This window comes from Hemiscyllium ocellatum, chromosome 47, assembly GCF_020745735.1.
Source record: "Hemiscyllium ocellatum isolate sHemOce1 chromosome 47, sHemOce1.pat.X.cur, whole genome shotgun sequence".
NCBI classification, from domain to species: Eukaryota; Metazoa; Chordata; class Chondrichthyes; order Orectolobiformes; family Hemiscylliidae; genus Hemiscyllium; species Hemiscyllium ocellatum.
Window position 1 is genome coordinate 18,010,526 of NC_083447.1, and position 14,328 is coordinate 18,024,853.

A 14,328-nucleotide genomic window follows, 5' to 3' on the forward strand; every position below is an offset into this window, starting at 1 on the left:
TGCAAACAGTGATGACTCTCCATATCCAGTTTGTTTGACTGCAACCTGGGAACCATTGGGAGAGATGCATTGTTGGATTAATTGGAGTAGATTGAGGAGAGAGGAATCAATGCACTGATTTCCACTCCTGATCAGTGTTTATTAGCTAGAAATGGAGACTCGGCTTGTGTCAGGTTAGAATTAGACCTATTGATGTTCCTTGTGACCAAACAGGTTGGCAATATTCTTCAGCTCTTGGTTAAAGCATGTGATATCTCATTAAGCACTGTAGAGTTGTACCAATAAGAGGCAGGGTTAGATGCAAATTGAAAGTAGAAATTGATGGATGAGATTGACCGCACCGGGATTTGATTGATTACGTCCTATGACCTTGTAAAATTCTGTCAGGAGAGTAACCAAGGTTCTATAAGAGTAGGCTGCTCATTGTAAGCTTCAATGATTAAGCTAGCTCCAGAACAGTGAAGCTTTTATCCTTGTGTAATCTCCCTGTGAAGATATGCTGTATAGCTGGAATTTCACACTGCTGAAGGGCTTTTACTCCTTTGGTTGTCATCAGAAGGAAAGCTAACAATAAGGTGGTACCTTTCATGCTCTCAGCATACCCCGAAGTACTTTACACCCAATGAATACACCAATTGTGATCGACAAGAAATGAGTTAGCCACTTTCTGCACGGTGCAATCCTCCGAACAGCAATATGATGGGGATCAGATAAACTATTGGTTGAGGCATAAATATTGACTAGGAAGAACTCCTTGCTTGTATTTGGAGTGAGGAATGAGATGTGACACGTTTGCAACAGAAGGCAGCTGCACCCCTGGTTTAATGTCTTGTTCAAAGGAAGGAACGTTGACCAGATAGCACTTTCTCAGTGCTACGCGAGAACATCAGCCTAGATTTTGTGTCTCTCTGAAATAGTATTTGAAGTCACCAACTTCTGTTTCAAGGTTGGGACTGCCACACACTTGAGCCTCAAATGTCATTAGTCTAGTTGTATTTGACAGGAATTTACTGTCCCTTTGCAGTGGGAGAAGATCGGGAGATCGATAGCAGACCCCTTTTTCCCCTTTCACGGTGGCACAGTGGTTAGCACTGCTGCCTCACAGCGCCAGAGACCTGGGTTCAATTCCCGCCTCAGGCGATTGACTGTGTGGAGTTTGCACGTTCTCCCCGTGTCTGCGTGGGTTTCCTCCGGGTGCTCCGGTTTCCTCCCACAGTCCAAAGATGTGCGGGTCAGGTGAATTGGCCATGCTAAATTGCCCGTAGTGTTAGGTAAGAGGTAAATGTAGGGGTATGTGTGGGTTGCGCTTCGGCGGGTCGGTGTGGACTTGTTGGGCCGAAGGGCCTGTTTCCACACTGTAAGTAATCTAAAAAAAAACTGTCCCTCACAGGTCGAGCCCTATCTGTGAGAATAATCTGGTTGAGGTTAGGATATTGGAGTGAGTTAGACGGCAGCAGAAATGTGAACAGTTGAAGGATGAATAATGGTGTTTCACAAAGCTGCTGTATTTATTTCAGGTAATTTTAAAGCTGGAGATTATGGTAAGATCCTGAAGAAGTACTGTGAATGCGAGCATCAGTGTTTGGAATCCTTGATGAAGGATTCTTTACTGCGCCCCTATGTGCCAGGATATTATGGAGTGGTGGACAAAGATGGAGACAGCTATAACCAGATGGATGACCTGTTATCAGAGTTTGATTCGCCCTCAATCATGGATTGTAAGATGGGTGTGCGGTAAGTTACCCTGTTTTTACTCTGGGTGTTCGTGCTCCGAGTCTTAAACTAAAAACTGGGACCTGTACAAAGTGGACAGGTTACATCTGATGTCCTTTTGAGTTGGGGGCTACTTGGCCAAGTGGTTGGGAGGGTTTAAACTAGTTTGGTGGGAACCAGAGGAGTAGGGCAGTAGATGCAGAAATTGAGGACGACATAGAAACCAAGGCAAACATGACCAAGAACATGAACAGGCAGGGAAACGCTGCTGGAAAGAGGAAGGGAGGTGGTCTCGGAAATGCATGTGTTTCAATGTGAGAAGTATAATAGGCAAGGCAGGTGAACTCAGAGCTTTAGTTAGTACTTTGAACTATGACATTATTGCGAATATGGAGACTTGGCCAAAAGAGGGACAGAACGAACAGTTGAATGTCCCAGGATTTAGATGTTTCAGGTGTAATAAAAAGGGATGTAAAAGGGGTGGGGGAATTGCATTACTGGCAAGTTACGTGAACTTTAAAGTTTGTGAAAAGATTTGTAGCTCGGGTGCTCGTTGTTGTGTTCTGTTCACCGAGCTGGGAATTTGTGTAGCAGACGTTTCGTCCCCTGTCTAGGTGACATCCTCAGTGCTTGGGAGCCTCCAGTGAAGCGCTTCTGTGATCTTTCCTCCAGCATTTATAGTGATTTGTATCTGCTGCTTCCGGTTGTCAGTTCCAGCTGTCCGTTGCAGTGGCCGGAATATTGGGTCCAGGTCAATGTGCTTATTGATTGAATCTGTGGATGAATGCCATAGAACAGCCAGGGAATTCCTAGAGGCATGGAATATACAAGCCACTATAAATGCCGGAGGAAACATCACAAAAGTGATTCACAGCAGGCTCCCAAGCACTGAGGATGTCACCTAGAAAGGGGACGAAACGTTTGCAACAAAAAGTCCCAGCTCAGTGAACAGAACCACAACAAAGAGCACCCGAGCTACAAATCTGCTCCCAAACGTTGACGATGGATACAGAACTGGCTGAGTCATAGGAGACAGAGTTGCGATGGAATGATGGTTTTTGGAATGGGGAGTTATATCTTGTGGTGTTCCAAAGGGATCAGTGCTAGAACCTCGCTATTTGTGGTCTACATAAATGATTTGGAGGAAAATGTAGCTGGTCTAATTAGTAAGGTTGTGGACAATACGAAGATTGGTGGTGGTGTAGATAGGGAGGAGGATTGTCAGAGGATACAGCAGGATATCGATCAGTTGGAGACATAGGCAGAAAAATGGCAGATGGAGTTTAATTCAGACAAATGTGAGATGATGTATTTTGGAAATTATAGAGTGAATGGCAGAACCCTTAGGAATATTGATATGCAGATGGATCAGGGTATGCAGATCCACAAATCACTGAAGGTGGCAGCGTAGCTTGATAAGGTAGTTAAAAAGGGCCTATGGCATGCTTGCCCTCATTGAAAGGGGCAATGAATACAAGGCTAAACAAGTTATGCACAGCTTTAGAGCTTTAGTTAGGCCACTATTGCGTACAGTTCTGGTCACCACACTACCAGAAGGATGTGGATAATTTTGGAGTGGGTACAGAAAAGGTTTACTGGGATGTTGGGGGGTTTCAGCTATGAAAAAAGTTTGGATAGATTGGGTTTGTTTTCACTGGACTGCAGAATGTTGAGGGGCAACCTGATAGAAGTTTGTATGATTGTGAATGGTATGGATAGAGTGGAAGGTATGAGGCTTCTTCCCAGGGTGGAGGGGTCAATTACCAGGGGACACAGGTTCAAGGTGCGGTAGGTGGGGGCGTTTAAAAGAGATGTGAGAAGCATGTTTTTCACACAAAGGGTGGAGTGCCTGGAATGCACTGCCATGGGAGGCGGTAGAAGCAGACACAGTAGCAGCATTCAAGAAGCACCTGGATGAATAGGAGGGGAATAGAGGGCAATGGATCCTGGAAGTGAAAACAGTCTTAGTATGGAAGAGTAAAATGTGTTGCCGCAGGCTTGGAGGGCTGAAGGGCTTGTTCCTGTGCTGTATTCTTTAGTTTTACAAAGTGACAGCTAGCAGTAAGTGTTGACTGTGGCATTTCATTGTAACCTCCTCCAACTTTGCAACTCTCCCTGATTTCTCTGATCTCACCCACTATGTAAATTTCTGAGATCCTTGTAACTCCCATCAACCCTGCAACCCAGAACGTGGTTACCCTCTTCCGACTATAGAGTCATATAGCATGGCAAGACACCGTTTGGTCCAACTTGTCCATGACAATCAGACATCCCAATCTGACCTAATCCCATTTGTCAGCATTTGGCCCATATCCCTTTAAACTATTACGCATCCAGATGCCATTTAAATGTTGTAATTGTATTCGACTCCTCCACTTCCTCTGGCAGCTTGTTCCATACATGCACCACTGTCTGTGAAAAGTTACCCCTCAGGTCCCTATGCCCTCTAGTTTTGAGTCTTCCACCCTAAAAAAGATGTTGGCCCCTCATGATTTTATAAACCTCTATAAGGTCACCACTCAGCCTCCACTCCTGAGAAAAATGCCCCAGCCTGTTCAGCTTCTCCCTCAAGCTCAAACCCAATTCTAGTCACTTGAACTGTTCATTCTTTTATTGTGCTCCCATTCACAACTGTGCCTTCAGCTCCCCTCTGTATCTCTATTGTTTTTAATATGCTGCCTCTATTCTCTCCCTTTTGTATGTTCACTTTTGCTTCCTAAGATTCCTGTGCAGCATCCTAGGATGTTTTTATTCAGCTAAAGGCACTATTATAAATGTGAATTGTTAGATTCAGAATTTAATGCCCTGATATGTTGATGCATCATTTCAGAACCTTGTTCAAAGGATTTGTATGTATGTTAGTTAAGATTGTAATTGGAGTTGGTCACTGCTTTTGAAGCAATCCAGATCACAGGGTTCCTTGTTTGACTGCTTATTTGTGCAGCTCGTGATCTTGGGCTGAGAGGCTTTACTTTAATTGAATGCCCTTTGGATTAGAGTGTGAAGATTCAGTCACCACCCCCATGTCTTCTGTGGTGAGTGCATGCTCAGAGTGTGAGGACTACTTGTGATTCTCCACATGTCTGGAAAGTGACCAGCTGAGGCTAAGCGTCTCTGGGAGATTACAGCAAGAGACAATGACAGTATCTTGTCAGAAGCAGGAGAGGATCGGCACTCTGCTCTGATGTCACTAAATCTCTGCAGTGTTTTCAAAACAGGAGTTTTGAACAAACAGGAAACACTGTTCCCTGTTCGGTTATTGCAGCTTTGGTCGTAGCAACCAGGTTATACTAGAAATGCTGTGGAGTTGTTGCTTTGAACTCTGAAGAGCCTGCAACAGCATTTAGCCACATTCTTTACACATCTGAGCATGGGGCTGTGGCATGCTCACTTGTGAAAACCAGACCAGAATGCAAATGCGTGGTTTGCAAAGCACCCTCAAACTTTCCATTCAGCTGGATTTAAATGCAGGGCATTGTGTGACCTCTAAAACCACTGCTTGTTCCTTTGCTAGTCGGCTGCATAATTCACTATTTTTCCCAGATCCTTGCGTGAGGGGTGCCGGGAATGGTGCAATGTTCTGCTGTAGCTGCAAGCTGTGTGCTCCATACCTAGTTGTGATCTCTCCTCTCTCTCTCTTTCTTTCTCTTTAGTATAACTCCCAGCACGCACGCACTCTTAGACAGAGATGCACACAAACTCTCTTTCCGGGGATAGGCATACACACTCTCTCAGGCAGGCAGACATGCACGCTCACGCGCACGCTCTCAGGCAGGGAGACATGAACGCTCACGCAAACACACTCAGGCAGACAGGGTATTGCTAGAGGATGTGGATTAAGAGGTGAAAGAGAGAGTTGAACTGGACAGTGTGTACAGTAACCACATTTACAAATAGTGATGTTTTTTGGATTAGCCCTCACATTTTTCTAACTGGAACTCAACTTTCCTTTTGAAGGACATACCTTGAGGAAGAGTTAACCAAAGCTCGTGAGAAGCCCAAACTGCGGAAAGACATGTACGAGAAGATGATCGCAGTGGATCCAAATGCCCCCACGCAGGAGGAGCATGAGCAGAAAGCTGTCCTGAAGCCACGTTACATGCAGTGGCGGGAGACACTCAGTTCAACTGCAACACTTGGATTCAGGATAGAAGGCATCAGGGTAGGTGGGAGGTGTGGGGCGCTGCCTGGGCCAGTCAAGAATCAACATTGTCAGAGAAAGCTAGAAAAAGGAGTAAACCACTCACCTTCTGGAACCAGATCTGTCATGGCTGATCCATAACTCTAGCTGCCTATGCCTTATATCTCATAATGCCTTTGGTCCCAAAACCCCATCCATCTCCATTTTAAAATTAATAATTGACTTAGAATTGTAAAATTGTAGAAAATGGCTCTTTCTCTTTTGTCTATGGAATTAATCCTTAATTTCACTCCAGACATGTCTGTCTCTAATATTTTGACAATATCCCTTGGTGTAAGATTCCCTAATCATTAAGATAATTTCCTTTATTATCTTAAACATTTAGATCTACTCACTGCTTAACCTGTTTTAATTTCGGGGCTTAAACCTGGAATCTCAGCCCATTTTGTTTGAACTCAGAAGGAGCAATGTATTTGATGCCATTGTGCTGTTCCTCCTTATGACCCTTTGAATAACTATTTAGTCCATTTTTGAATGCCTCCGTTTAATATGGCTCCATAGTCTTGCAGTCCACTCCTGACATTAAAAACTCAGTACATGTACAGGTCGTTTCGCTATAACATGCGTTTTGTTAAGGCAAATTCGTTATAATGTGATTGGTGAATTGGGGACATTCTTTCTAAAGTACCAACTTTTAAAATGTGTGTTGGCTGTAGTGCGATTATATTGCCAACATTTTAAGCGCTGTTTCTAAAGCAACCATTGTATTATAGAAGAGCTACCTGTAAACGTTTTTCCTCCTATCACTTTAATCATTTGGGTAATTACACCCTTGAGTATGTGTGTCTATGGATGTGATGACTCCTTGTTACTTAAGATTAGAGTGGTGCTGGAAAAGCACAGCAGGTCAGGCAGCATCCGAGGAGCAGGAAAATCAATTTTCGTATTCCTTGGATGCTGCCTGACCTGCTGTGCTTTTCCAGCACCACGCTAATCTTGACTCTGATCTCCAGCATCTGCAGTCCTCACTTTTGCCTCCTTGTTACTTAACCCTGGTCAATCAAGCATAGATGTGGAGAGGCTATGCAGCACTTTCTCTGAGGCCAATACAACCTTCCTAAGGTGTGGCAGTCAGAACTCAGTGTAAAAGAGTCCCAAACCAGCCAGATATTTTTTGGGGAAGTCAGTTGGGCAAGAGGAGACAGCAGGGTTTGGGGAATCACGCTCCATAGAAATGGTGACTCTGGCATTCATTTCACTTGGACCTGTACGTCTGCCTTCACTTACGTTAAAGGCTTTTTGTTTCTCTTTCATATGCGTAGAAGGCTGATGGCTCCTGCAGCACAAGCTTCAAGAAAACCAGACTCAAAGAGGAGGTCATGGAAGCACTGAAAGATTTTGTGGACAGCAACCGAAACATCCTGGTAACTATCTATCCTCCATTACCAGGGTGGCATGCAGATGCAACAAACATTTTCGAAGGCAAATAGAATGTTTACCTTTATTGCAAGGGGATGTTGCGTAAAGGAAGGGTAGATCTTGCTACAAGTGTAGCTTGTACCAGTGAGGCTATAATACTGCATCCAGCTGTGGCTTCCTTGAGGAGAGGTGTACTTGCATTGGAAGCAGTTCAGAGAAGATTCTCACTCAGCTGATTCCTGGAATGAAGGGGTTGCCTTACAAGGAAGGGCTGTGCAGGTTGAGCCTATACTTAATGGCACTTAGAAAAGTAAAAAGTGTCTTTTGTTTTCTTTACTCTCTGGGATGTTGGCATTGCTGACATGTGTTGCCCATTCCCAGTTGCCTTTGAACTGAGTTGTGAATTAAGCCATTTCAGTGGGCAGATAAAAGTCAATCACATTACTGTGGGCCAACAGTCACATAACTGGGTAAAAATGTCAGATTTACCTCCCTAAAGGACACAAATTAACCTAATAGGATTTTACAACAACTGACAAAGTTAACAACAATTAGACTAGCATTTAATTCCAGAATTATTCTTTTGAATTCAGATTGCACCATCTCCCACGGTGGAATTCAAAACTAGTTTCACCAGAACATTAGCTTGGGGCTCTGCATTATCAGACCTCCACTAGGGAGCTTGAATTCAAAATAAGGAGTCTCCCATTTATAATGGAGAAATTATTTTTCTGTGTTGTCAGTCTTTGGAATTCTTTTCTCCAGTGGAGGCTGGGATCCTGAATATATTCAAGGTGGAGTTTTTTTTTGATGGATTGATGAGCCGAGCTTATGGGGACACCACGAATGAGGAGGCCATACCAGATCAGCCATGAATGTCAGAGTAAACTAAAGGAGCCAAGTGGTCTCTGCTTTCTTCATGTCAGAGTTCACAGATTTTTCCCTCATTTCTCTGTCTGGGATTGGACTGTTCCTCTTCTATTTCACACACACCACCAATCCATGGAGATTCCCAAATTGCCCTTCCACATCCCCCACCTGCCTTTGTTCATGTAAATGATGCTAATATTCCTGTATTGTTCTGTTGCAGAGAAACTATTTGACACGGTTGAAGGAATTGAGGGCAGCTCTGGAGGGCTCTGAGTTCTTCAACACACATGAGGTAATGCATGTTGCCTGTCTGCTCACTCAGCGTACAGACCACTGTGAACTAACATCTCTGTTTGCTACATTAACCATATATGCATTAAAAAACATTAGCAGCTGAAAATGTACAGCAATCCCAGATGCAGCTGGCAAGGAAACAAAAATTTAATGTTTGTGATACTTTCAGAATCAAAGTTGTGTGTAGATGGAGCTGTTGCCATTGATTTCTTAGAATGAGAATCTTAGAATCCCTACGGTATGGAAACAGGCCCTTTGGCCCAACAAGGCCACACTGACTCTCTGAAGAGTATCCCACCCAAACCCATTCCCCTACCCTGTTACCCTACATTTACCACTAACTAACGCATCCCTCGAACACAATGGACAATTTAGCATGGTGAGTTGACTGAACCTGCACATCTTTGGACTGTGGGAGGAAACTGTAGCACCTGGAACAGCCCCATGTAGACACCGGCAGGATGTGCAAACTCCACACAGAAGTTACCTGAATCAAACCAAGGTCCCTGGTGCTGTGAAGCAACATTGTTCATCACTCAGCCACCGTGTCACCCACGATTTTGTACCTTTTTATATAATTAGGCTGTCCAGGAGCCTTTTAATTGTCTGCTTAATGTTCCTGATTTGGTCTGTTTGTATCAACGTCATTCCTAATCTTTGAGTTGGGGTCAGGATTAAGTTGCTGCTTGTATTTCTGTTTCCTGTTGTTACTCTGCCCATTTACTTATGCCATGTTTGAGACTTGGCAAGTATTGTTGTTTTGGAGGTTATTTGGGTGGCACTGTGGTTAACAATGCTGCCTCACAGTGCCAGGGACCCAAGTTCAATTCCACGCTAGCTGTGTGCTGTTTGCATTTTCTCCCTGTATCTGTGTGGTTCCTGCCAGGTGTTCCAGTTTCTTCCCACAACCAAAGACGTGCAGGTTAGGAGGATTGGTTGTGTTAAATGCGGGTTATGGGATGGGTTGGATGCTCTTCAGAGGGTTGGTGCAGACTTAGGGGGCCAAATGGCCTCTATCTTCAATGTAGGGATTCTATGTTCTTATCATTATTGCCCCATATCTCTTGGTAGCTGGGGTATGAGTGGCTCTCCAACAATTGCTTAAGACAAAACTGCGCAGTCTCCACACACACTCTTGATTTCTCAACAGTTTGATTTGGAGGCTGTTCAATATATTCATGGTTTCTGCACTTATTAGGTTCCTGGCTGATTAAAATAATTTGAGTCATTGGGTTGGTTAACCATGGAGTGCTTCAGAATTGCCTCCTTGCTTCCTCCTCTGGGGTTCACTTGAGCTGATGGCTTCTTTTGTCTCTCTCACCTTTTCATCCCTATTGCAGCAGTGCAAGATGACATGTCGTTCACTGCTTTCTCAAGCCATTCTAGATGGCAATAAATTTGGACTAATTAACAGCTATATGCTGAGAATGCACCAAAAGCAAATTTATAAATGATCTTCTGCCATTTTAGACTGATGAGACGAAGTTTCTTAAGGGGGTTGTATATCTTTGGAATGTTCTAACCCAGAGAGTTGTGGAATGCTCGGTCAACGAGTGTGTTCAAGACTGAGATCAAAAGACTTCTGGGCACCATGGGAATGAAGGGAAATGGGGCAAGAATGAGAAAAACAGGTTGAGATCAACTGTAAGCCATGACTTTATTCAACAGCAATGTTGTTCAGGCTGAATGGCCTCTTTGTATTTCTTCTGACTGACTCCTGACCAGGGAAATATGTCTTTTTGTTTTGTTCTTTCCAGGTGGTTGGAAGTTCTCTCCTGTTCGTCCATGACAAGTCCGAGCTGGCGAAGGTTTGGATGATTGACTTTGGGAAGACAGTGCTATTACCTGACCATGGGACACTGAACCACAGGGTTCCCTGGGTGGAGGGCAATCGAGAGGATGGCTACTTGTGGGGGATGGACAACCTCATCAACATTATCAGCCAAATGATAGAGGAGTGACTCATTCTAGCAGCCTGCGGGCCTTCCATTCTCAGCCGGCCAAGTCTGCCGCTTTCAGGATGACATACAGCCCCCCCCTACGTGGGGAGTGAAGTGGGTTGGACTATTCTTTGGAAACTTCTTTCCCTCCTTCACCAATTTGTCGTGGTTACAGAGGAGGGAAGCAACACTCAGTTGGGATGTTGGTCATGGGTTGGGGGTGGGGGGAGGTTTGATGATATGGGATACAAATGGCTTAACAAAGATAAGCTGAGGCCACACGAGTAATTTCTGGGATTTGATGTGCTGCATCTAAGATGTGACGTTGACCTTTCTGAGTACTTTGCCTGCCCCCTGATGTTGATGGTGAAAGTAAGAAGGAAGGAGTTTCAACTTTGAACTATGGACGTTCCCCCCATGTGGGTCAATGCAGAGCAGACACTGAAATGCTCAGCTCATGAACACTTTTTTTCAAGATGGAACTTGAGCAGAAACATTGGAGAGGGCAGAGATATTTCCTGGATCTGTTCAATCTTTTTAAAGCTGATGAACTGAACAGCTGTGAAACCCACTAGCCTTTCACTGGCACTGAGACCTGTGGCTTTTGTATGGATTGGAAATGCTTTTCCATTATTCCTCGATTTGTCATTTTTGGAACTTGTATGATATGCTGTGACTCAAGAGAAATTCCCTGTAGGGACACCCTACTGCACTGTGCACTGATGATAAACTCGAGAGCTTCCCACCACTTCCCTCTGGTGCAGTGGTCAAGCTAGGTAGAAGCCAGGTGGGTTCAGGTGATGGTGAAAATGCTCACTGATAACATTATCACAGTCTAAACCTTGTGAAAGAACAATTGTAAGAAAAGTCTCTCAATCTGAATTTGATTTGAAGCAGGGGCAGGGCTTGTTTAGCTGAGTAGGAAGTAAATAGTCTGAAGTACAGAATTCTTCAGACTATTTACCCATTCGTAACACCCAGTCTCTCAGTTTCTTTCTGTTCCTAAGGCTAGTTTTACTGCTTTTTTTTTCCATTCCTCATTGGTTTCTTTTTGGAGTTTGATTTGGGCTGATACTCTGTTGAAACTTGGCCAGTAAATCAATCCACTTGTCCTGGGAGTAAACTGGAAGTACCTTTTTTGTTTTTATAAACACACAAAGACCAGTGGTACCTTTTATCCATTACTGCACCTCTGTCCAGCACTGTTGAAGTGGGACCAGTTCTTGCATTCTCTCCATGTGGTGTCATTGTGCAGGAAATGGCTGCCTGACTGTAGATCAAGTACAGGGGCTAGGCCATGTTGAGCAACAGACAAAACGTGGAGTTACCAGCCCAGTCACTCGCTGTCCTTTTGGGGTTTCTTGTAGTCTTGTTTTTTTGAAGTTAATCCATTCTTGGTCCTGCAAGGCTTGTCATAGCAGCGTAGCTCAGACACCAATGGGTTATAGCCATCGTACCTAAAGCAACACTCAGCTGTTACAGTTTTTAAAAAATATTTTAATGTACAGACATTTTTCTGAAGCGGATATATAGGGGAAGCAGGGGTTTGATTGTTGCCTTTACTCGAGTGTGGACCAGCTGCAAGTGATCTCTCTACCCATCTGATAACTGGCTCAAAAAGATCCTTTCTAGACCAACAGATTTAGAGTTACCTGCAAGAAATGCAAAGCCTATATTTCTCACTATAATCCCAGTGGCAGCACTGAATTATCAGAACAAAATTGAGTTGAGTCGTTGTAAATATTTCTGACCCCTCACCTTTTTTACAGGGGTCTTTGCCTTATGTATAAGAATTTGTTGTACTATACGGGACTGTGTACACTGAATCTTAATTGCAATGTGTCTTAAATGATTTTTTTTCCTCTGTTATCTACTTTTTTACATTTATGAGTGAGGGTTTTATCTCCACTATCAGGCTCCGATCTGGTGGTGAGGCTGTGAAATGAGTTATTAACCAGCAGAGAAGCTATGCTGGGGTGAACCATTTTTAATTCAAAATCCAAAGTTGTTTTTAAAAAGTTTTATTGGAATGTGAGCAGTTCTGGCAAGGCCAGTGTTGCTAATCCATAATTGCCCTTGACTAGGTGGAAGTGTATTCTTGTATGACCATCAAATCATCTTACTGTTTGAAACAAACACCTTGTCACGTGTGTCCCCTGTGACGTGTGTAATGGAGAGTGTTGGGAAGCGGTTTGCACAAAAGCAGCTCCGCTTTCTCCTGTTGGTGATATTTGAGATTCTGACACAATGTGATCAGAGTAGAGTTCTCCCTATTCTCTATCTTGCCATAGACAGCAGGAAGGAACTTTGTTCATTAATAAGACAAAAAGACTTTTTGTAGTAATAATTTAGAAACCTTGTTTTCAGGGAGGCAGAAGCCTGGCATTCTACTTGACCTTCAAAGGGTTAATTTAGTCTGTTACACTGTTAGCTTTCCTTCAAGTTCCCACCATTTTGTCCAAGGGATGTTTAGATTGAAAAGTTTCATTGATTCTACCAGCATGAGTTGAAGGTTAGAGACTTTTTACTGCTGTTCAGAGAGAGAATGCCTTTGTACAGCACCTAGCTGATAGTGTACTGCATCTAAATGGGTCAGAAGTGGTAAAGGAGGTTCACCTTGGTTACAGCACTGTCAAAACAGCATGGCCCAATGGTCTGAGCACTTAGCCGTTGCTGTTTCTTAAATGCTGCAGGGAGAGCAAATACTGCCTTCAGAACATTTCCACCAGTTGATCAGTAGATTTTGACAGTACTAGACTCTGAGTGTCCTCCCCATAAAACATTGGGATACCAATTAACCAAACTTATCTCAATACCCAGGCCAGCTGTCTGTGCCTGACTGTCCTGCTGTCTCTCGGATTTAATCATAACTCCCCACAAATATAGAGCCCTACCCTTTGTAAGTAAGGTTGAGGTCTTACCTACCAGGTCCAAATACATTCAAGCACACATTGTTTACAAAGCTATCCATAAAAAAGTGTTAAGCTCCCATCTTTATACTGTTGTGTATATGAACAATTGCTGGAAAATACTGGAGTATGCATGTTTTTTTAATTTATATTGCATTAAAATTGTACTGCTGGGTGAATTTGCATACAATGTTAACTAACCGATTTTTTGTCATAATAAAGTTGACCCTCAGTGAGGATTTCTACATATTTACCCATCTGTGGACCTTGTTTTTATTTTCAAAATGCTTTAAGTCACTGCCAGCACCTGTCTGTCTATCTCCCCTCACTCACTCACTCACTCTCTCTCACTCACGCACTCTGGATCCATTTGCCTGCTTTATCAGGTACAAACCAAATCCAGACTACCCAATGATTTCAGCCTAGAGATCTTGGTCTGAATTTGCCCAAACATGCAATACATTAAAAAAAACACCCAAAGAACTCTGGAAGCCAGAAATCCGAAACAAAAACAGAAATTGCTGGAAAAACTTAGCAGGTCTGGCAACATCTATGGAGAGAAAGCAGAGTTAATGTTTTGAGTCCAATGACCCTTCAGAACACCAACCAAAAAAAATCCAAAGAACTGTGGATGCTGGAAATCCAGAACAAAAACAAATTGCTGGGAAATCTCAGGAGGTCTGGCCGCATATATGGTGGAAAGGCAGAGTTAACATTTCCAGTCCAGTGCTCTTTTGATGCTGCAAGACCTGCTGAGTTTCTCCAGTGTATTATTCAACTGGAGATGCTATCCTCCTTTATTCCATTAGTTGTGGAAAGCCACGCATTAGAACTAGCTGACTTGCTTTAAACATTTAAAATCATTATCAGTTTGATTGGTGGCAGTGGAAAAAGATGAGACATTTGATTTCAGAATTCGGACTAGAACACCTCTGCATAATTTTTATCAAACAGTCTTCAGGGTAGGTACTGTGTGGAGTTAAATAAGCAGTAAACCTCTCTCTATTCTGTTCCTATTGAATATTTCCAGAATAGTTGCAAC

General features: G+C 43.4%; 1 protein-coding gene across 1 annotated transcript in view; it reads left to right on the forward strand.

Annotated features, from left to right (window-relative positions):
- Window positions 1-13,539, forward strand: part of LOC132836689 (inositol-trisphosphate 3-kinase C-like) — a 75,585-nt gene extending 62,046 nt beyond the window's left edge. Inside the window, exons 3-7 of the mRNA XM_060856087.1 lie at window positions 1,518-1,734; window positions 5,671-5,875; window positions 7,177-7,278; window positions 8,364-8,435; window positions 10,195-13,539. Coding sequence (XP_060712070.1) covers window positions 1,518-1,734; window positions 5,671-5,875; window positions 7,177-7,278; window positions 8,364-8,435; window positions 10,195-10,398 — 800 coding nt within the window. The 3' untranslated portion in view covers window positions 10,399-13,539. The remainder of the gene's footprint in view (window positions 1-1,517; window positions 1,735-5,670; window positions 5,876-7,176; window positions 7,279-8,363; window positions 8,436-10,194) is intronic.
- Window positions 13,540-14,328: the final 789 nt, after the last annotated feature.